We start from the raw sequence: 20,948 nt of genomic DNA on the forward strand, positions 1-20,948 counted from the left end.
AAGCAGGCTCCAGGCTCTGAGCTAGCTGTCAGCACAGAGCCCAACATGGGGCTCAAACTCACGAATCATGAGATCATGACCTGAGCTGAAGCTGGAAGCCAGACGCTTAACCAACTGAGCCACCCAGGCGCCCGTGTTTTCATTTTGGAGATTATAGTCTAGGAGAGAAGAAAGACACTTATTCCTCCCATAAGCAGCCAACAAAATGAATACAAATTTTGATCATCAGTATCACAGTGTACTGAAATAGAAGATATTGGAGGGGCATAGGGCATTGGAAGCTTTATCTTAGGGTGGTTAAAGAAGGCTTCTCTTTAATGAAATTTAAACTAAAATTTGAAAGATGAGAGGTAATTAGATATTCAGCAGAATAGCATGTGCAAAGCAATTGAGGCAGGAAAGAGCTCATTAGGTCTTAGAATAGACGGAGGAAAGTGTGATTGAAGTAGAGGAAGGAGTAGCACAGGGCAAATTCAGAGTAAATCACCCATACTGTGTGGGGCTTTGTAGACTGTGCTAAGGCATTTGGATTTTATTTTGAGTGCATTTGGAAGCTGTTACAGTCTTTTCAGCAGGGGAATGACATGAGTGTTGAGTAGATCACCTTGGATGTGTGGAAAGTGCTGAATGGAATCAGGAGACTGGTTAGGAGGCTGTTCCAGTGGTCAGTGGAAGAGGTGATTGTTACCTGAACAAATTGAGTTCATGCCAGTGGGAAATTGGAGAGTTTTGGAAGTTGAACTGAAAGGATTGCTAATATATGTGGGGGATGGTGGAAAAGAATCCATTACTTCTAGACTCTGGTTTGAGCAACTGGCTTGATGGTTAGTGCTATTGAATAGGGGAAAATTGGGTTGTTTTGAATATATTAAGTTTAACATGCTTGCAAGACATCCACATGGAGATATGGGTGCTTATACAACCAGCTTACAGAGGTTGCATTGGAGATAAAAATTAGAAATGTTAAGTATATTGATGCCATTTCATGCCATGGGAATGGATGAGGTATCCTAGGGAGCTGGTATAGGAAGTTTGTGGTTCCTAGAAGGTTTGGGAAGAGCAGCAGAGCATAGTTAATAGGATGGGTTTGAGATAAATAGACACTTCTTTTTATCATAACACAAAGGCAGAAGACCTGTACAAGTGCAAATGCAAGAGGGTTTGTAGATTTGGTTGGCATGTAGGTGAAATAGTTCCAATCTGATAGTTTTGGTATTTTCTGAAGTAGTAACTGTGATTATCTACCTAGAAGGAGGGAGGATAGTTAGGAATTTGAGGAAGGTCATGAAGGTTGAAATATAGCAGTGGCTGAAAGAAAGCCAGGATTGCCCAGTGTGTCTTAGACTCTGTTGATCATAAAATTTATAGTATAGGTATACCTCGGAGATACTTTGGATTTGGTTCTCGACCACCACAATAAAATGAACATCCCAATAAAATAGTCAAATGAAATTTTTGGTTTCCCAGTTCATATAAAGTTATATTTACACTGTAGTCTCTTAAGTGTGCAGTACCATTTTGTCTAAAAAATATACATACCTTAATTTTAAAATTTTATTCCTAAAAAAAGGCTGTCATCTGAGCCTTTAGCAAGTCATAATCACTGATCACAGATCACATAACAAAAATGAAAAATTTTGAAATATTGCAAGAATTACCAAAATGTGACAGAAGCACAAAGAGAGCAAATGCTTTTGGAAAAATGGCACCAATAGATTCACTCAAAGCTGGGTTGCCACAGAACAAGGAGTGCCTATAATTTCCATCAGTCTGGTTGTGAAAGGCGAAAGATTTATACGATCTGAAGGGAAACTGGAGTATTCCATCAATCTGGTTGTGAAATGAAGGAGGGAAGGTCTTCTAAGTTTGGTGGATGGCTGACTAGGTGATATAAGTAAATGGTGCAGTGGAAGAGTTTGAAAGTCGTGTTTGGAGGTTAGGAGGACCCTGGCCTGTGACATTGACTGCTCTGGTCAGTTTGCATGACTTGCTTGCAGTGTGTCAGAACCAGTTGCTTATTAGTAGCTTTGTTAATAGCTAACTAGGATTGAAGCGTTCTTTGCCATTAGTAAGGACAGGGTAAATTCTTGACATGCAGTAGTTACTACTACCTAATTTGGGGATTTAAGAGGAACCCAAAACAAAAGGAAACAGCAGAAAGTGTATATAATATTGGCACACTAAAAAAGCATCTCTTTACAAAAAATAAGGCATGTACCCAGAAAGTGTCTGTGTACTTACAATTTAAAATAAAATGTTGACTTAACAAAGATTATCTAATATAAACAATATGTAACTAAAAATCTAAGCTACTTAAAAGTAACATCTTGGTTCTTGTTTATTTCAAACAGTTACTAATTAGTTACTTATTTTTTAAAATGAGTACTTGAATAAGTTAATTCAGTTACCTTCCTATTTGGCTTTTTTTTTTTTTTTACTTTTTAAACAATTGAATTTTTTATTTCTTATTTATTTTTTAATAAAGTTTATATTGAGAGAGAGAGTGCGCGTGCATGAGCAGAGGAGGTGCAGGAGAGGGAGAGAAAATTCCAAGCAGGCTCTCCCACTGTCAGCCTGGAGCCTGATGCAGGGCTCAAACCCATGAACCATGAATGAGATCATGACCTGAGCCAAAATCAAGAGTTAGACACTTAACAAAGTGAGCCACCCAGGTACCCCTAAAATTTTTTAAAAATGAAAATATATAATTGCATTTTAGAATTGCATATCAAAATGGTCAAGAAGGAATTGTGGCCCTTTCAGGACTAGATTAAAGAGGGTGTTCATAGTGTATCCCCTTTCTTTGTGTTCCTATTTTCTAGAGTGTAAGGGAGCTGTCATTGCATAAAGAAGAACATAATATTTTCCCTAGCAGAAAGCTTTTGAAATATTTGGATTTTGTGTGTGTGTGTGTGTGTGTGTGTGTGTGTGTGTGTGTGTGACTCAAGGAGCTGGTGAATGCCTCAAAAGCCACTTGGTAGAATAAGCAATATTTGTATACTATCACCCCAATAATAAAACCCTAAACCTTCTGTTCCTTAGAATACACACATGGTGTCTTTGTAGGATTTAAATACTCAACCACTTCTTGAATTTGAGAAGCATTCTGTTATAGTCAAGGGGGAAGCTTTTTATTGATTCAGTTAGTGTTTTAGCCATTTGCAGCTTTAATTATATGAATTCGAATGCCTATCAAATAGTGTTATTTTTATGTGGAACAGAGCACAACATGGTTGGATCTTTTAAATAAGAATACAGGAATAATTCTTTCCAGGATCCTGGCAAAATGTGTTTTTTAAATTAACTAATTTAAATAAAAAGCTTATTTATTTTTAAATTCCAGTATAATTAACATGCAGTGTTACATTAGTTTGAGGTGTACAATATAATAATTCAGCAATTCTATATATTACTCAGTGCTAGCAGAATGTTTTGAAAAATTACCACATATTACCAAAATTTATTATAGAAGACCTTTATTGGGTATATGAAACTATAAATAGTTCTCGAATTCTAAAAAATTACTAAAAGCAAAATTTATGAATAAATAATATTTTTGTCCCTCAAGAAAGAAAAGAGTGACTTTATAGTACGTTTTCCCCTTAGGTCTTCTTTTTGAGAAACTTTGTATTTGTGGTATGTTGCTTCTGACAATCTAGATACAAAATTTTAAAATCACAATATGCCAAATAAAAGAAGATGGTTACATTATACCTAGAGCATAACTGAAAATTGTAACATTGGAAAAATTGACTATTAGAACATGTGGTCAAGCATGATTTACCCCTTTAATGGTTTTATAATGCTGGTGAAACAAGTCCCCTTTATGATGTTGCTTGCCAGCGGCGCCCCCCCCCCCCCCACCATGGATGGCAGGTGCCGGGCCAATTAGTCCTGTGTGTGTGTGTGTGTGTGTGTGTTACGTTCAGTTGTCTGATGCTGTGTTTGAAACACCAAGGCTGCCATTCTGAAAAATCAGAAATGTTTGTTTTGAACTTGGTGCAGGGCCTAGATTTTGATATAGAAGGGAATTACATACATGGAAACTTTTGACACAGTTTTAGATTATGCCAACGTTTCTTTATAAAGCCTAATACACAAGAAAAATAAACCATCATTTTACTAATCAGTAGCATTTTCATTTGCTTTTCATTACTTATTCAGAATTATTTATAGATGTCCATTTTACTTTTAAAATCAGCATGGGAGTGCCTGGGTGGCTCAGTCAGTTTAAGCATCCAACTTGATTTCAGTTCATGTCATGATCTCACAGTCAGCCTCTGAGTTGGGCCACACTGGGAATGGAGCCTGCTTAAGAGTCTCTCTCTCCCACAGTCCCTCCTCTGTGTGTTCTCTCTCTGTCTCTCTTCCTCTCTCTCAAATAGATGAATAAAATCAGCATAAAGTTTTTATGCTTCTACTCAGTCTTTAATTGGAGGAATATGTAAATATGTTATGTGAAATCTACTCTTGTGCTCACAGTGTTTTAGTTACAGTTGCATAATGTTATGGTTTAACTTGTCACTGTAGAGACAAGTTGTACTGTTATATACTAGGTAACTTAAGTACTTTCAAGAGCTGTTGCACCAAGATGTACTGCTTTACACACAAACACACAAAATTTGTTCTGTTTTACAGTTGGCTCTTATGCTTGCCTTGGTGAATGATTCTCAATTGGTATGTTTTTCCCAGGATTCTGATCAGTGTATATTTGTTTTTGCTGCTTCTGAATAAAATAGCTGTATTCTTATGATATCCTGGGAGAAGCCAGTTGAGAGACTTGACATGTAGATATTAGTTTCAAAGTAAGGTGCATAGTATAATGCAAAGCCAGCACCAAAGGAAGATTTTCTAGAAGGTGAGAAAACATTGTTTTGCATATTTAAGAGAGCTCAGTGAAGTCTCTAAAGACTGTGACCCAGTGACTGCTGGAGAGCAAATTAAGGAATGATGATAATTGTAAATGTGTTTTGAACTTTACAGGATTATTCCAATCTCTATTTAACTGATATTGTAATAGTTTCTCTTCTTAAAAACAAAACTGAAAATACTCCTTGGACTTGCCAACCACTTTCTGTCTGTCTGCCATCCATTATTGTGCTCCTATTGTAACAAAATACTCAGGAAAAGCTCCCTGTATTCCGTATTACTGTTTCCTCACTGCCCAGCCATTGCACTCAGACTTTCATCATTTCGACTCCCACTTTAACTTCTTACATAGTCTTTCAGTGTCACTCTAAATTTGCACACCTGTGGCCCTGCCTTTCATCAAAATTATCAGTAAAGATTTTGAAACCTAACACTTTGCTGCCTAAAACCAGTTTCTAGAAACACAGAAGTTGCTCAGATATTCTAATTCTAATATCAGACAGGCTGAAAGCCACTGCTCTAGTGGTTTCTCCCATCCTCTTAATTAAAGATGTACCACTTTATAACCTACAGGGCTCCTGCCTAGTTCTCTGATGTCACCTCCTGCTACTTTCTTCACTTCCTCCCTCTACTATATTGGCCATTTTCAAAGATGGTCAGGACTTTGTTCTTAGCCTCACTGTGTCTTTAGTACTAGAACAGTACTAGAACAGGGTACATGTTCAGTGGATATTTGTTGAATTACTATTTTATGGATGCTATTTGTTCTTTTTCTGTAGTAGCTATTACCCTATAATTAAAGCCAATTATGTTCCTGGTGTTTTTACCTAGGAATGATACCAGAGATCCTGTTTGAACATCATGTCACAGTCTTTCAAGGTCTAGCCATTCCATCTTCCAACATGGCTACATTTTTGCTGTCAGAACGCCTGCTTTTCTCAGTTTTTGTGTCTTGGGATGTGCTCTGTTGACACTTCTGGATTTTTTGGTGTCCTGTTTCTGCTTTTAATTTGTGTAATCTTTCTTTACTTTAATTTCTTTAAGTTTAAGAAAACTTAATCATGTTTTCTGTGGGTATAAAAGAAAGACTGGCGTTACAGTCAATGAGAGATTTTCTTCTGGAGGTAAACAGACTACTCATAGGATGTCTAGTACATAATCTTTGGGTCTCATCTATGTTTATTCTTGCTGGATGCAGGTGGGCTGTGAGAAAGGGTGTTGGAATAGATGGGGAGGGTCATGTTTTTAAAGAGGATGATCAGGGGAGGTACCTGTTTCTGAAGTTAGAGTTTGAAGCCGACCTAATGCCAAGTTGAGATTTTCATGCATCAAGGGCCTACAACGTTTTTCTGTAGAAGTCCTCATACAGATATTTGGGGCTTTATGAGTGCTCTGTCTGAGTGAATGGTGACCAGATACATGCATGACAGCTGGAAAATACCAGAAATTGCATGGCTCTAGGAGCAGTCTTTAACCAAGAAAGTAGTTAGATGCCCCAGCTTCTCTTTCCTTAGCGGGACAACTCTTAGACATGTTCTACATAATTCCTCAGAGAGTCTGTAGCAGGACTGAACTCCAGTTATCCACAGCAGTCAGTGAACCCTTGATAGACTTTTCCCATCCATCTCACTGTTCTTAATCCCCTCAAGTGTGCTCCCCCTTGAAGTTCTCATCTCAAGTTTGCCTTTTGGGGGAATCCAAATGATATAAGTCTGTGTGTGCAGACTATTGCCGTAATTAGTAGGGTATGACTTTTTCTTCCCTTCCGCCCGCAATGGGCGATATGGCTTCCTTAATGGTTGAGGAACAGTCTATAGAGAATGGACTGAGGTATGGGGAAGAAAGTATTGTATGCCTACCTGCCATTAATTCAGTTCAGCTCAGCCTGACTCAACTTGGCTCATTCTTTGAAGGTTATCTTTTTCTGCCTTTGGTTCTCTGTTCAGGAAGAGAAAAATAAACTATCTCTAACATATGTGACAGTTTATCTGACAGTGAATGAAAAGGTCCCAACCTTGGTGATTTTCTGGGAGGTAGATCAGATTTCCTGGTTCTAAAAAAAGTTAATTGACAAATTCTGTGCAGGAAAATAATTTAAGGTACATTGTGTCACAATTAAGATAGGAATTATGTATATTTTCACAGCACAACTTCGTGTAACATAATTAGGCTTTCCCAAAAGCAAATATTAAAATTTCAAAATGGCAGCATAATCACAAGTAACATAGTTCTCCCATTAAAGTATATACTGATTAATTTTTTTTAACATCTAGGGAATTGAAAGTCTTTTTCCACTTGTAATGTGTTTTCATTTACAATGTGTAGTTCAGTCATGTGATATAGATTTATCATTAGAGAAGGTGTTTCTAGGCATATAATGTGGAAATTTTATTTTTTATTACATGAGGCTTTCAGGTATACGAGTTGTGTTTTTAAAAAGTTTCATATTTGGGGTGTCTGGGTGGCTCAGTTAAGTGTCTGACTCTTGATTTTGACTCAGGTCATGATCTCATTGTTTGTGGGTTTGTGGGTTCAAGCCCCCCGTTGGTATCTGTGCTGACAGCTTGGAGCCACTTGGGATTCTCTGTCTCCCTCTCACTCTCTCTGCCCCTTTCCCCACAGTGCTCTCTCTCTTGCTCTTTAAAAGTAAATACATAGGAGCACCTGGGTGGCTCAAGTCGGTTAAGCCTCCAACTTCGGCTCAGGTCATGATCTCATGTTCATGAGTTCGAGCCCTGTGTTGGGCTTTGTGCTGACAGCTCAAAGTCTGTAGCCTGCTTCCGATTCTGTGTCTCCCGCTCTCTCTCTCTGTCCCTCCCCCTCTCATGCTCTGTCTCTCTCTGTCTCAAAAATAAAAAATAAAATACTAAAAAAATTTTTTTTAAATACTATAAACATTTTTTTAAGTTCCTTATTAGTATATGCTTTTAAGTGCGTGTTTTTAAAGTTAACTTATGCTTTTTTAAAGCTGTATTAAAATGGCCTTTTTATCAGAATTATGATAGTTTGTTTTTATTTGCAAGAATGTTATTTTTCAGGGTTTTTTTTTCTTACCCTGGAAGGCTTTGTTTGGCTGTTCGTTTTTTTGAAATATCCTGCCCCCCATATTTAGTTCTTTGTTTAATGCATAACTGATCTAAAAAGTCTTTACTTTTATTGCTATTTAAAAACTAGCTGAAGTTGAATTTTATTTTACAGGTTTATTGTAATGATCTGCTTTATTGAGGGAAGCTAGATCTTGGGTTTATTCTTTAATTTGATTTCATCTAATTTAATTTCATAAGGCTGTAAAATAGTTTAACAGGTATTAATGTTTTCTGTCATGCTTGTATCAAAATGGGGGGTGAGTTGGGTCAGTGTAACTTAAAAGATACTTTTCTTGGAATGTATTTGGGACAGCCTTTATAGTTGGGGTATATTTTATGGGTTGTTGTTGTTGCTTTCTCTTTCTCATGGATTTTTTTTTTCCCACATGCTCTTCTTTACCTAAGCTCCTGGTTTTTGTTCACTTTCATTCTGCATCTTATTCTTTAGCACTCCTTACGCATCTCAGCACGCATCTGCAGCCTCATAAACAAACCTCAGCCTTCTCACCTGCCCTGTCAGAATAGTGTCCATGCCTCAAGGCTGGGCTCAGAACCCACCAACTCCACCTCGTTAGTTTTCCTGAGGCCAGTCCCCAGCTGTCTGAGTGACTCTAGTGTATTTATCCCCTCTTCATGCTGTGTATCCCATATGGCACTGATGTAAGCATTATTAGTTACCCTGTATATGGCCTCAGATACCTTGTTTATGGCCTTTCAAGGGCACAGGGTGTGTTTTCTCAGCTGTTTAGTATTTCTTTTGTACCTGTCACATAGATGAGTATTTAATTAGCTGCTTGTATTAAACACCCAATTTAGTTTTCTTCTTATTTGTCTTAAGGTAATCTTAGTGATATTTAAGTGTTTTATTTATTGCTTTTTTTAATAGATGTAAAAAAAGATTGGTCTGATCATGCTCTCTGGTGGGAAAAGAAGAGAACTTGGCTTCTTAAAACACATTGGACCTTGGATAAGTACGGCATTCAGGCAGATGCCAAGCTTCAATTCACCCCCCAGCACAAACTTCTCCGCCTGCAACTTCCCAACATGAAGTATGTGAAAGTGAAAGTGAATTTCTCTGATAGAGTCTTCAAAGCTGTTTCTGACATCTGTAAGACTTTCAGTAAGTATTAAATTCTTCATGAAGGTGTGAGTTGTGTGACATATATATATGACTGATATTGACATTTGGCTTATGTCCTGGAGTAGGGATTGGGGTGAACTATCTATGTGTGTTTGTTTTTCACTTTAAAGTTTTGTATTACTTTAAGATAAATAATAGAGGTAAGATGGAACAGGAAGAGTCTAACATAGGTTCTTTCCTTACCAGAAGTGTATTGGCTTGTGTTGTTATGTAATCGTTCATTCTGATGACATAATTGATTTCTTGGGAAGGAGAAGAATTTTCCTTCTCCAAAAAATGGGCATTATTTTCAGGATGTAGCTTCTGCAGTGTTTCCTCCATGTAAGTCACTATTTGATTTTAGTGATTCAGGCAGATTGTGTCACTTCCCTCACTGAAGGTCCTGACACAGCTCTTAAGGAAATGACTATGAGTATTGTCTTCTTAAGCAGTCTACAACTTGAACTGTCTTGTAGTAATTCTGTTTACGCCTTCTGAAATGAAATGTGGATTATTTTTGGCTGACCCAGTTCTGTCATGACAGAAAGTATCCAACCATCAGAGAAAATGTGAACTCTTGTCGTTGTCACTGGTACATACTTCTGTTGTACCATAGATTTAGGGGAGCTTTAGAACATTAGTATTTTGATCTAATGACTGAAATTACAGTGTTTTTTTATTATGTTTAATGGAATTTTCTGGAAAAAATAAAATGGAGAAAAGCATATGGAATTATATAAAAATTACCTAATTTCTGTTATCTTAGAATTAATAACTGAAATTTTGCCATTTTTGCAAAACTTTTTTTTAAAAAGAAACAATAATATAGGTAAACTTCTTGAGTCACACTCTCATAATTTCCCTTCACAAAGCTACCACTGTCGTAAGTTAGTGTGTATTCTAGTAGTACTTTTTAAAATACATTAACACACATGTGCACATGAATTTTTCCATCTCTGTGTGTGTATACATAAACAAGATGTCACTTCCATTGCTCTCTGGGTGGTTGTGCAGTTCTGTACTTCTATGCAGGAGTTTCTCAAGTGGTTGATTGTACCGAGTCCCCCACTTATGTGTAGAGGACATGTCCTAAGATTCCCAGTAGAAGCATGGAGCCACAGATGGTATTATCCCTATATATACTAGGTTTTTTCCTATACATATAAACCTCTGATAAAGTTTAAAGGAGACTAACAGCAATAGATAATAAAGTAGAATAGTTATAAGGATATACTGCAATAAAAGTCATGTGAATGTGGTTTCTCTTTCAAGATAATCTTATTGTCCTGTATTTTCCCTTCTTGTGATGATGTGAGATGATCAAATGCCTAAGTGAGATGAAGTGTGGTAAATGATGTAGGCATTGTGACATAGAGTTAGACTACTACTAACCTTCTGATGATACATGAGAAGGAGGATCACCTGTTTCCAGACCACAATGAACTGAAACCGTGGAAAATGAAACCATGAATAAGGGGGGAACTGCTGTACCAATTTACATTCCAACCACCAATATATGAAAACCCATTATCCCAAAATGTCACTAAACTTGAATATTGTCAGTTTTTAGTGTTTGGTTCTGTGAGTGAAAAAATACAGTATTTCATTTTAGTTTATAAAGTTAAGTATGTTTTTACATCTGTATTAGCCATCTAAGGTTCTTGTGTTTTAATAAAGTAGAGGAGGGGAGCCCAGGTGGCTCAGTCAGTGTCTGACTCCTGGTTTGTGCTTAGGTCATGATCCTGGGGTCTTGGGATCAAGCTCCATGTAGGGCTCTGTGCTGAGTGTGGAGCCTGCTTAGGAATCTCTGTCTCTCCTCCCCTCTGCCCCTCGCTCACATGCTCGCTCTCTCTCTAAAATAAAAAGAAAGGAAAAGGAAAAAAAACCTTCATTTTTTTAGAGCAGTTTTAGGTTCATAACAAGACTGAGCAGAAAGTACAGAGTTCCCATTTACCCTGTGTCCCCACACATGTAAAACCTCCTGCTGTCAAGGTCCCACACCAGAATGGCACAGGTGATAAACCTACACTTGACACATCATTATCATCTAGACTTCAGGACTTACACTAGGAATCACTCTTGGTATTATACAGTCTGTGGGTTTGGACAGATGCATAACGCCATGTATCTCTCATTGTACCACACAGAGTAGTTCCATTGCCCTAAAAATCCTCTGTGCTCTGCCTGTTCATGCTTCCCTCTCCCCCAACCCCTAGCAGCCACTAATCTCTTTAGTTATTCCATAGTTTTGCCTTTTCTAGAATATCCTACAATTGGAGTCATTCACTATGTAGTTTCTTTAGATTGCTCCTTTTGTATAGTAATATGCATTTAAGTTTTTTCCATATCTTTTCATAGCTTGATAACTTTTTTCTCTTTACCACTGAGTAATATCCCATTATCTGGATGTGCCATGCTTTATTTATCCACTCATCTGCTGAAGAGTATCTTAGACATTTTCCAAGTTTTGCAGTTGTAAGTAAAGGTGCTATAAACATTTGTGGAGGCTTTTGTATGGACCTATGTTTTCAGCTCCTTTAGGTAAATACTAAGTGTGGTTATTGGATCACCTGGTAAAAATAGGTTTAATTGTTTAAGAAGTCACCAAACTGTCTCCCAGAGTAGCTGTATCATTTTGCATTCATGCCAGCAATGAATGGAAATTCTTACTGTTCTGAATCTTTACCAGCATTTGGTGGTATCAGTGTTCTGGATTGTGGCCATTCTGATAAATGTGCAATGACATTTTATTGTTATTTTAATGTTTATTTCCCTGATGATGTAAGATGTGGAACATCTCTTTGTATGCTCATTTGTCATATGCACATCTACTTCGGTGAGGTGTCTGTTGAGGTCTTCGGCCTATTTTTTAATCAGGTTTTCTTATTGTTGAGTTTTAAGAGTTCTTGGTGTATTTTGGATAGCAGTACTTTATTAGATATTCCTTTAGCACATATTTTATTCCACTCTTTGTCTTTCCATTTTCTGACAGTTTCTTTCAGAGAGCAGAAAATTTTAATTTTAATGAACTCTAGCTTATCAAAACTTAATGAAGTTTAGCTTATGAATCATGCCTTTGCATCATATCTTAAAAGTCATCAATAAACCAAAGGTCATCCAGATTTTTTCCTATGTTATCTAGGAGTTTTACAGTTTTTCATTGTACGTTTAGGACTCTGATGCATTTTGAGTTAATTTCTGTGAAGGGTGCAAGGTATGGGTTTGGATTCTTCTCTTGAATGTGGAGGTCCAGTTGTTCTAGCGTCATATATTGAAAAATGATCTTTCCTCCATTGTATTGCCTTTGCTCTTTTGTCAAAGAACAGTTGACTATGTTTATGTAAGTCTATTTCTGGGCACTGTAATCGGTTCCATTGATCTGTTTGCTTTCTTTCTTCCCCCTTGCCGGTAGCACCCTATCTTGATTATGTTACTTTATGGTATATCTTGAGGTCAGGTAGCATCAGTCCTCCAACTTTGTTCTTCTCTTTTAATATGGTGTTGACTGTTCTGGACCTTTTGCCTTTCCATATAAACCATAGAATTAGTTTGTTGATATTCATAAAATAACTTGCTGGGATTTTGATTGCATTGAATCTGTAGATCAAGTTGAGAAGAACTGACATCTTAACAATATTGAGAGTTCATATCCATGAACATAAATAGAACATCTCTCCATTTATTTATTTCTCGATTTCTTTCATCACAGTTTTGTAGTTTTCCTCATTTAGATATCATACATATTTTGTTTGATTTATACACAACTGTTCCGTTTTGTGTATGTTAATGTAAATAGTATTGTGTTTTGTATTTCAGATTCCACTTGTTCGTTGCTGGTATATAGAAAAGCAGTTTATTTTTGTACATTTACCATGTGTAAATTATAGCAACCTTGCTATAATTATTTGAGGAGTTTTTGTTGATTCTTTCACATTTTCTATGGGGATGATGAACACACCTGTGAATAAAGATAGTCTTCTTCCATCCCAGTCTATATACCTTTTATTTGCTATTCTTACTGCATTAGCTAGGACTTCAAGTGAATTATTGAAAGGCAATGGCTAGAGAGGATATCATTGCCTTGTTCTTGATCCTAGTGGAAAAACTTCCATACTTATCTCCAGTAAATATGTCCTTAGCTAAAGGGTTTTTGTAGGCATTTTTTAAAGTCAGGTTGAGAAATGTTGCTTTGTATGTTAGTTTACTGAGATTTTAATCATGAATGGGTATTAGACTTTTTCATGCTTTTTTTTTTTCATTTTTTGATATGATGATGTGATTTTTAAAATTATTTAGGCTTTTGATCATTTAGATTATGTTGATTTTTGGATGTTGAGCCACCCTTGTAAATAGTTGTCATAAATCCCACTCAGTCACTGTGTATAGTTCTTTTTATGCATAGTCCTTTTTATGCATTGTTGGAATCGACTTGCTAATAGTTTGTTGAAGATTTTTGCATAGATATTGGCCTATAGTTAACTTATAATGCCTTTGGTGTTTGGTATTAGAGTAATGTTGGCCTCATAGAATGAATTAGGAAATATTCCCTTCACTTTTATCTTCTAAAAGAGATTTTGGAGAATTAGTATAATTTCTTCCTTAAACGTTTGGTAGATAGGAGAATGGGTCCTTGACATGGGTCCTGACAGTGAGTTTTTGGGTATAACACCTAAAGCACAAGGAAAAATAAATAAGTAGGATTATATCAAACCAAAAAATTTCTGTACAGCAAAAGGAACAGTAACAAAATGAGAAACAACCTACTGAATAGGAAAAAATATTTGCAAATCATATAACTGAGAAGGACTTAATATCTGTACTATTAAAGACCTCTTATAGTCTATATATAGACAACTATATAGACTGTATAGTCCATATAAAGACAACTCAATAGCAAAAAAAACCCATAAATAATCCAATTAAAAATGAGTAAAGAAGCTGAATAGAAGTTTTCCAAAAAAGATACACAGATGGTCAACAGATACATGAAAAAGTGTTCAACATCACTGATCATTAGAGGAGTACAAATCAAAACCACATTGCAGTGTTATCTCATCCCTGTTAGAATGGTTGTTATCAAAAAGACAAAGAGGTAAATGCTGTCAAGGATGTGGAGAAAATGGAACCCAGCCACGATGGAAAATAGTATGGAAGTCTCTTTAAAAATTAAAAATAGAACTATCATACAATTCAGCAATTCTGCTTCTGGGAATATAACTAAAGGAAATGAAACCACTATCATGAAGAGATGTCTGCACTTGCAGCATTATTATTTGCAATGGCCAAGACCAGGAAACAACCTAAGTAAGTATTCACTGATTGATGAATGGTTTAAAAAGTCGTGGTACACACCTATAGATTTTCTTCAGCCATAAAAAAGATGGAAAGCCTGCCACTTGTGACAACACTGATGGACTTTGAGAGCATTATGCTAAGTATAAGTCAGAGAAAGACAAATACTATATAATGTCACTTATATTTTGTAACACAAAATAAAACAGAAACAAACAAAAAAGCAAACTCCTAGATCATATTTGTGATTACCAAAGGCAGGAGGTGGGGAGTGGGGAAAGTGATGAAAGTGGTCAAAGGTACACACTTCCAGTTATAAGATAAACAAGTACTGGGGATGTGATTTACAACATGATGACTATAGTTAACGCTGGTATGGTGTATTTGAAAGTTAATAAGAATTCCAATCACAAGGATTTTGTGTGTGTGTGTGTATCTATATGATGGTTGTTAATTTACTGTGGTGATCATTTCAAAATGTACATAAGTCAGGTTATTTTGGGGTACATAAACGTACACAATGATGTATGTCAGTATCTTAGTACAACGAGAAAAAAAGTGTTTAGAGGAATTCACCTATAAACCAATCTGGCCCTAGTGCTTTCTATTTTTTTTCTTTTAAATGTTTATTTATTTACTTAGAAGAGAGAGAGTGTGAGCAACAGAGGGGCAGAGAGAGAGGGAAAGCAAGAATCTCAAGTAGGTGCCAAACTGTCAGTGCAGAGCCCAAGACAGGGCTCACTCAACCCCACAAACTGCAAGATCATGACCTGAACTGAAATCAAGAGTCAGGCGCTTAACCAACTGAGCTATGCAGGCATCCCCTTTCTGTTTTGGAAGGTTGTTAATTATTGATTCAATTTCTTGAATAGATACAGGCCTCTTCATATTGTCTATTTCTTTTTTTTTTTTTAATGTTTGTTTATTTTTGAGAGAGCGAGACAGCACGAACAGAGGAGGGCAGAGAGAGAGAGGGAGACAACCCGTGAACTGTGGCGAGATCAGGACCTAAGCCAAAGTCGGATGCTTAACTGACTGAGCCACCCAAGTGTCCCTGAAGTATTAGTATGTGTACATATTTAAAATTGTTAAATCCTTGGGGCACTTAAGTGGCTCAGTCATTTGAGCATCCAACTTCGGCTCAGGTCATGATTTCATGGTTCATGAGTTCAAGCCCTGCATCAGGCTCTGTGCTGACAAGATCAGAGCCTGGAGCCTAATTCAGATACTGTGTCTTCCTCTCTGTCTCTGTTCTCTCCTGCTCATATTCTGTCTCTCATTCTCTTAAAAATAAATAAACATTAAAAAATAAAATTAAAAAATGTTATGTCTTCTTGAAGAACTCACTGTTAACACTATGAAATGATCTTCTGTAACGATGATGATGGACTTAGAAATCAAAGATGGGGCGCCTGGGTGGCTCAGTCGGTTGGGCATCCAGCTTTGGCTCAGGTCATGATCTCGCGGTTCATGGGTTCGAGCCCTGTGTCGGGCTCTGTGCTGACAGCTAGCTCAGAGCCTGGAGCCTGCTTCAGATTCTGTGTATCCCTCTCTCTCTGACCCTCCCCTGCTCACACTGTCTCTCTCGGTCTCTCAAAAATAAATTAAAAACATTAAAAATTAAAAAAAAAAAGAAATCAAAGATAATTAAAATAACTAGTAGAAATATATTTTACATATTTAATAGAGTAGAAAAAACATAATTAGAAAAATGAAAGATTTACATGTTTTCAAAAGGCCAAAATCAAACTCTTTGTAATGAAAAATCCATCCGAAATGAAAAATACACTGGATGGGACCAACAGCAGGTGAGTGTGAAGACACAGAAATGGACACTGTCCAAAATGAAGCATAGAACATCAGTGATCTGTGAAACAATAATAATCGGTCTGCATACATGAAACCAGAGTCCCACAAAGAATGGGAGTTGGGGGAAGGGACATGAAAAATTATTTAAGAACTGATGGTTTAAACTATCCATATTTGATAAAAAACCATAAACCCACAGATCTAAGAAATGCAGTGATCCTAGAACAGAATAAACTTAAAGAAAACTATGCCAGGACACATCAGAATTAAATTACCAAAAACCAGAATAAGGAGAAATTCCTCAAAGACCAACAGACAAAACATATGAAGAGCAAATAAAAGAATAGTAACAGACTTCTCTGAAATTACATGAACCAGAAGACAATACAAAGACATCTGAAAATTATTGCAGGAAAAAACCTAGGATTCTTTACCCAGCTGCCAAATCTTTTTGAAATGAAGACAAAAATTGAGACTTCTGTAGACAGACAAAAGGTGAAAACCTCACCAGCAGACCTGAACCGCGAAAAGGTTATATGATGTTCTTCAGATAAAAGAAAAGGATACCAAATGAAAAGTATTCTCACAAATGAGACTATTTCTGCTTCTGTTACTTTTATTTTTCCCCTTTCATGCTAATAAAAGCTTGTATTTTCCTGCCTCTTTTATATATGGTAATGTTTGATCAACTGTTAGTTTATTAATTTTATATTTTTGGTGGCTAGATTTCTTTTTGTATTCCTTTAAATAGTGTTGGCTTTTTTTTTTTTCTTTCTGGTCAATAAAATACTTTGAATCATTTGTGTCCTTTTGATATTTGCTTTTAAGGTTTAAGCTTTTGTTAGGGTATGTCCAGAGCTACCGTTAGCTTATTTCCTTTTGAGGATTCTTCTCAGTACCCTGTGTACTAGGAGGCCTTTCTCCCATAAATATGCACAGATGAGTATTCAGACAAACTCTAGTAGATAACTACAGATCTCCAGTGCTCTATCCGTGTTTTTCTCTTCTGTCTAGTATTCTGACTCACAAATTACATGCATCTTGTCCTCTCTGAATTCCATCTCAGATCTCTCAATTCAGTAAAAAGATCTGGCTCTGTGTGCCCTTCCCTACCCTGAACTACTTCTAGGCAATAAGGTGGGATACTCTAAGGACTCATCCTGGTTTTTTCTTCTTCTTTCCTATGCTCTTTGTCTAATGTCTGAAAACTTTTTCTTTATTGTTTAAGTAAAGCCGTGGGCGGGATGGGGCCCCTGGGTGGCTCAGTTGGTTAAGCAACCGACTTTGGCTCAGGTCACAGTCTCATGGTCTATAAGTTCAAGCCCCGCATCGGGCTCTGTGCTGACAGCTCAGAGCCTGGAGTCTGCTTCAGGTCTGTGTCTCCTCTCTCTCTGCCTCCCCTGCTCAGGCTCTGTCTGTCTCTCTCTCTCTCAAAATTAAACATATTTAAAAAATTAAAAAAATAAAGCCATAGGGTCAGTCACATTCCTGTTTCTCCATCTTAGTTGAAACCCTCCATTCTTAATTTATCTTTCATTTTCTTCTAGCATTATACCTTTATGGAAAGGCATCATTTGCACATTGAAGCGTTATGTATAAAAGAACCATTTCTTTCTACAGAAATTTCAAATTAAGCATATTCAAAACTGAGCTCATGCTGTTCCTTCAGAAATCTGTGTGTCTCCTCTTACCCACTCTGTCACTCAGTAGTCTCACAGCAGTGAAAGGCACACCGTCCCAGATTGACATGCCAGAAACTTGGGAGTCATCCTTAGCATCACTGTCTTTCTTACCTACTCATCTCATCAGTCACCTGGAAGTGTTCATTTTGCCTCCAAGATAGAGGTTGAATCTTTTCACATCTTTTCCATCACCACTACCCTAGACTGTTCAGTAGCCTCCTCTGTCCATTCTTGTCTCCTGCAACATAAGTCTTTCCACAGCAATCATAAACATTTTGAATTTTTTTTAATTGAAGCAAGAGACACAGAGTTAAAGTCAAAAAGGACTTATAGGGTGGGGGGGATGGGTTAAATAGGCAATGAATATTAAGGAGGGCACTTGGGATGAGCACCTGGTGTTTTATGTAACTGATGAATCACTAAATTCTGTTCCTGAAACTAATACTACACTTTATATTAACTAACTGGAATTTTAAAATGTGAAAAGGAAAAAAGGCTTGTATCATAAAATCACTTTTCTGCCCTTTTTCTCCCCAGCTCCTATTCACATTAGTGCCACTTTCTACTCTTTTATTGTTTCTGACTCTTAGTTCCATAATTCTTTTTTTTTTTATTTTTTAAAATGTTTATTTTTGAGAGAGAGAGAGAGATAGCATGTGAGTGGAGGAAGGTCAGAGAGAGAGGGAGTCTAAAGCAAGCTCCAGGCTCTGAACTGTTAGTGCAGAGCTCGAACTCACACAAGATCAAGACGTGAGCCGAAGTTGGATTCTTAACCTACTGAGCCACCCAGGCACCCCTGGTTCCATAATTCTAAATAATATGCCATTATTTCTTGATTTATCAGCTTTAGATATCTGTTCACTTCTTTTTGCTCAAATGTTACCTTTCCCTCTTATCATGGCTATTATAATTTTTAACTAAATAATTACTATTTACATTATTTCAATAAGGTAAATATTTTTACTTGGTGAACAAAAGTGTATACTTTATCCTCTCATATGTCTTCCTGTTTATCATTTGCTTAGTTTTCAGCCTATACCAGTTGCTGATTCTTCTGCATTCTACATTCTTTATGATATTACCTCCTCTCCACACCCCCCCCCCTTTTTTTTCTTCTTAAACACACTCTGAAGCCAGTCAGTACTCCTGCTCCAGTGTGAAGTGAATGTTTTCTAGGCTGAAGTGTATAGTCATAGCTCCAGGACTTCCCTTCACCCAATGGCAATGTCTTACCCAAGCATAATGTCCTCTCCTCTCTCATATTTGGTATTTGCATTTTCTCCAGTATTGATTTGCTCACTTATTTTGGTGACTGTATCATCTGCATAATAAGAAAAAAAAGTGAATGGGATGTAAATTTTTGAGATGTTACCATTATTTTGTCCTTTGATAGAATTGTTGGTTTGAAAATTATTTTTCCTCAAAATTGGGAAGATTTGTTTTGGCCTCAATGTTTCTATTAATAATCCTAATAGTGTTCTTAATTTTTGTTTTCATCCTTTTGTAGACTTTTTTCCCCTCTGGACACTATTTTCAGGATCTTTTCTTTTCTCTGCCATGTTGAAATTTCATGGTAATATGCCCTAATTCCTCTTTTTCGTTTTCTCTGTTATCCCTTTTACTCATAATTGATTAGGTATTGCTGTGAGTTTGATTCTTTTACCTGACCTAATGTGTCTTCTATTGGATGTTTTATTGTGGCTATCAAATTTAAATTTCCAATGTTTTATATTTTATCTGGATGTTTGCTACTCAGGTATTCATGAATATATTTAAGATTTGTGGACTTTATATAAGTTAAAACTCAACCAAAAAAAAAGAAAGACTACAAACAAGAAGGACCCTCTCCCCTAATGTTAATACCTAAGATCTTTCTTTTCTGTTTTCTTTTTTAAAATTTTTTGAGTATAATTGACACAGTGTTATATTAATTTCAGGTGTATAACATACTGAAGCAACAAGTTTATACATTATGCTATTGTATCTCCCACTACTCTTCACATATTTTGTCCATCCCTTCCAACCCTTTGCTCTCCAGTGACCATCAGTTTGTTCTCTGTATTTGTAGGTCTGATTTCTGCATTTTGTTTATTGACTTGTTTTTTTAGATTCCACGTATGTGTGAAATCATACAGTATTTGTATTTTCTCAATCAGACCTAATTCACTTAACATCATACTATGCGCTAGGTCCATCCATGTTGTTGCAAAAGGATGATCTCATCCTTTTTATGGTTGCATAATATTCTAGTGGGTGTGTGTGTGTGTTCATATATATGCAGATATATAACGTGTAATGTGTGTATATATATATATGTATATATATGCACACACACTCCACATCTTCCCTATCTGTTCATCTATCCATGGACACAGGTTGCTTCCATATCTTGGCTATTATAAATAATGCTGCAAATAAACATAGGGGTGTATATATCTTCCCAAATTAGTGTTTTCATTTTTCTTGGGTAGTGGAATTAGTGGATCATATGATAGTTCTATTTTTTATTTTTTTAGGAAGCTCCATACTGATTACCACAGTGGGTATACTAATTTACATTCCCACCAACAGCGCACAAAGGTTCCTTGTTCTCCATATCCTTGCTAACACTTATTATTTATCTTTTTTATTTTAGCCATTCTGACCAGGTGTTCGGTGATACCTCATTGTGGTTTTGATTTGCATTTCCTTGAAGATTAGTGATGTTGGGCATCTTTCCATGTGTCTATTGGCCATCTGTATGTCTATGGAAAAGGTCTATTCAAATGGGTTGCTGCCCATTTTCTAATTGGATTGTTTTTTGGTGTTGAGTTGTATAGGTTCTTTATATATTTTGGATGTTAACCCCTCATTGGATAAAACATTTGCAAGTATCTTCTCCCATTTGGTAGGTTGTCTTTTTGTTCTATTGATGGTTTCCTTTGCTGTGGAAAAACTTTTTATTTTGATGTAGTCTCATTTTTTTTTTGAAATTTTATTTTATTTTATTTTTTTTACTTTATAAAGTTTCATATTTTTTTAACATATGCAATTATTTTCCATCATTTACAATACAGTAGTTACAATGACACTCCAAACAGAAAAGCAAAG

General features: G+C 36.4%; 1 protein-coding gene across 6 annotated transcripts in view; it reads left to right on the forward strand.

Annotated features, from left to right (window-relative positions):
- Positions 1–20,948, forward strand: part of FERMT2 (fermitin family member 2) — an 88,928-nt gene that overhangs the window by 22,688 nt on the left and 45,292 nt on the right. For all 6 annotated transcript variants that reach the window (XM_029952726.1, XM_029952727.1, XM_029952729.1 and 3 more), the window contains exon 2: positions 8,842–9,075. In XM_029952726.1, the coding sequence (XP_029808586.1) occupies positions 8,842–9,075 (234 nt within the window). The remainder of the gene's footprint in view (positions 1–8,841; positions 9,076–20,948) is intronic.

Source organism: Suricata suricatta, chromosome 9, assembly GCF_006229205.1.
Source record: "Suricata suricatta isolate VVHF042 chromosome 9, meerkat_22Aug2017_6uvM2_HiC, whole genome shotgun sequence".
Lineage (NCBI taxonomy): Eukaryota > Metazoa > Chordata > Mammalia > Carnivora > Herpestidae > Suricata > Suricata suricatta.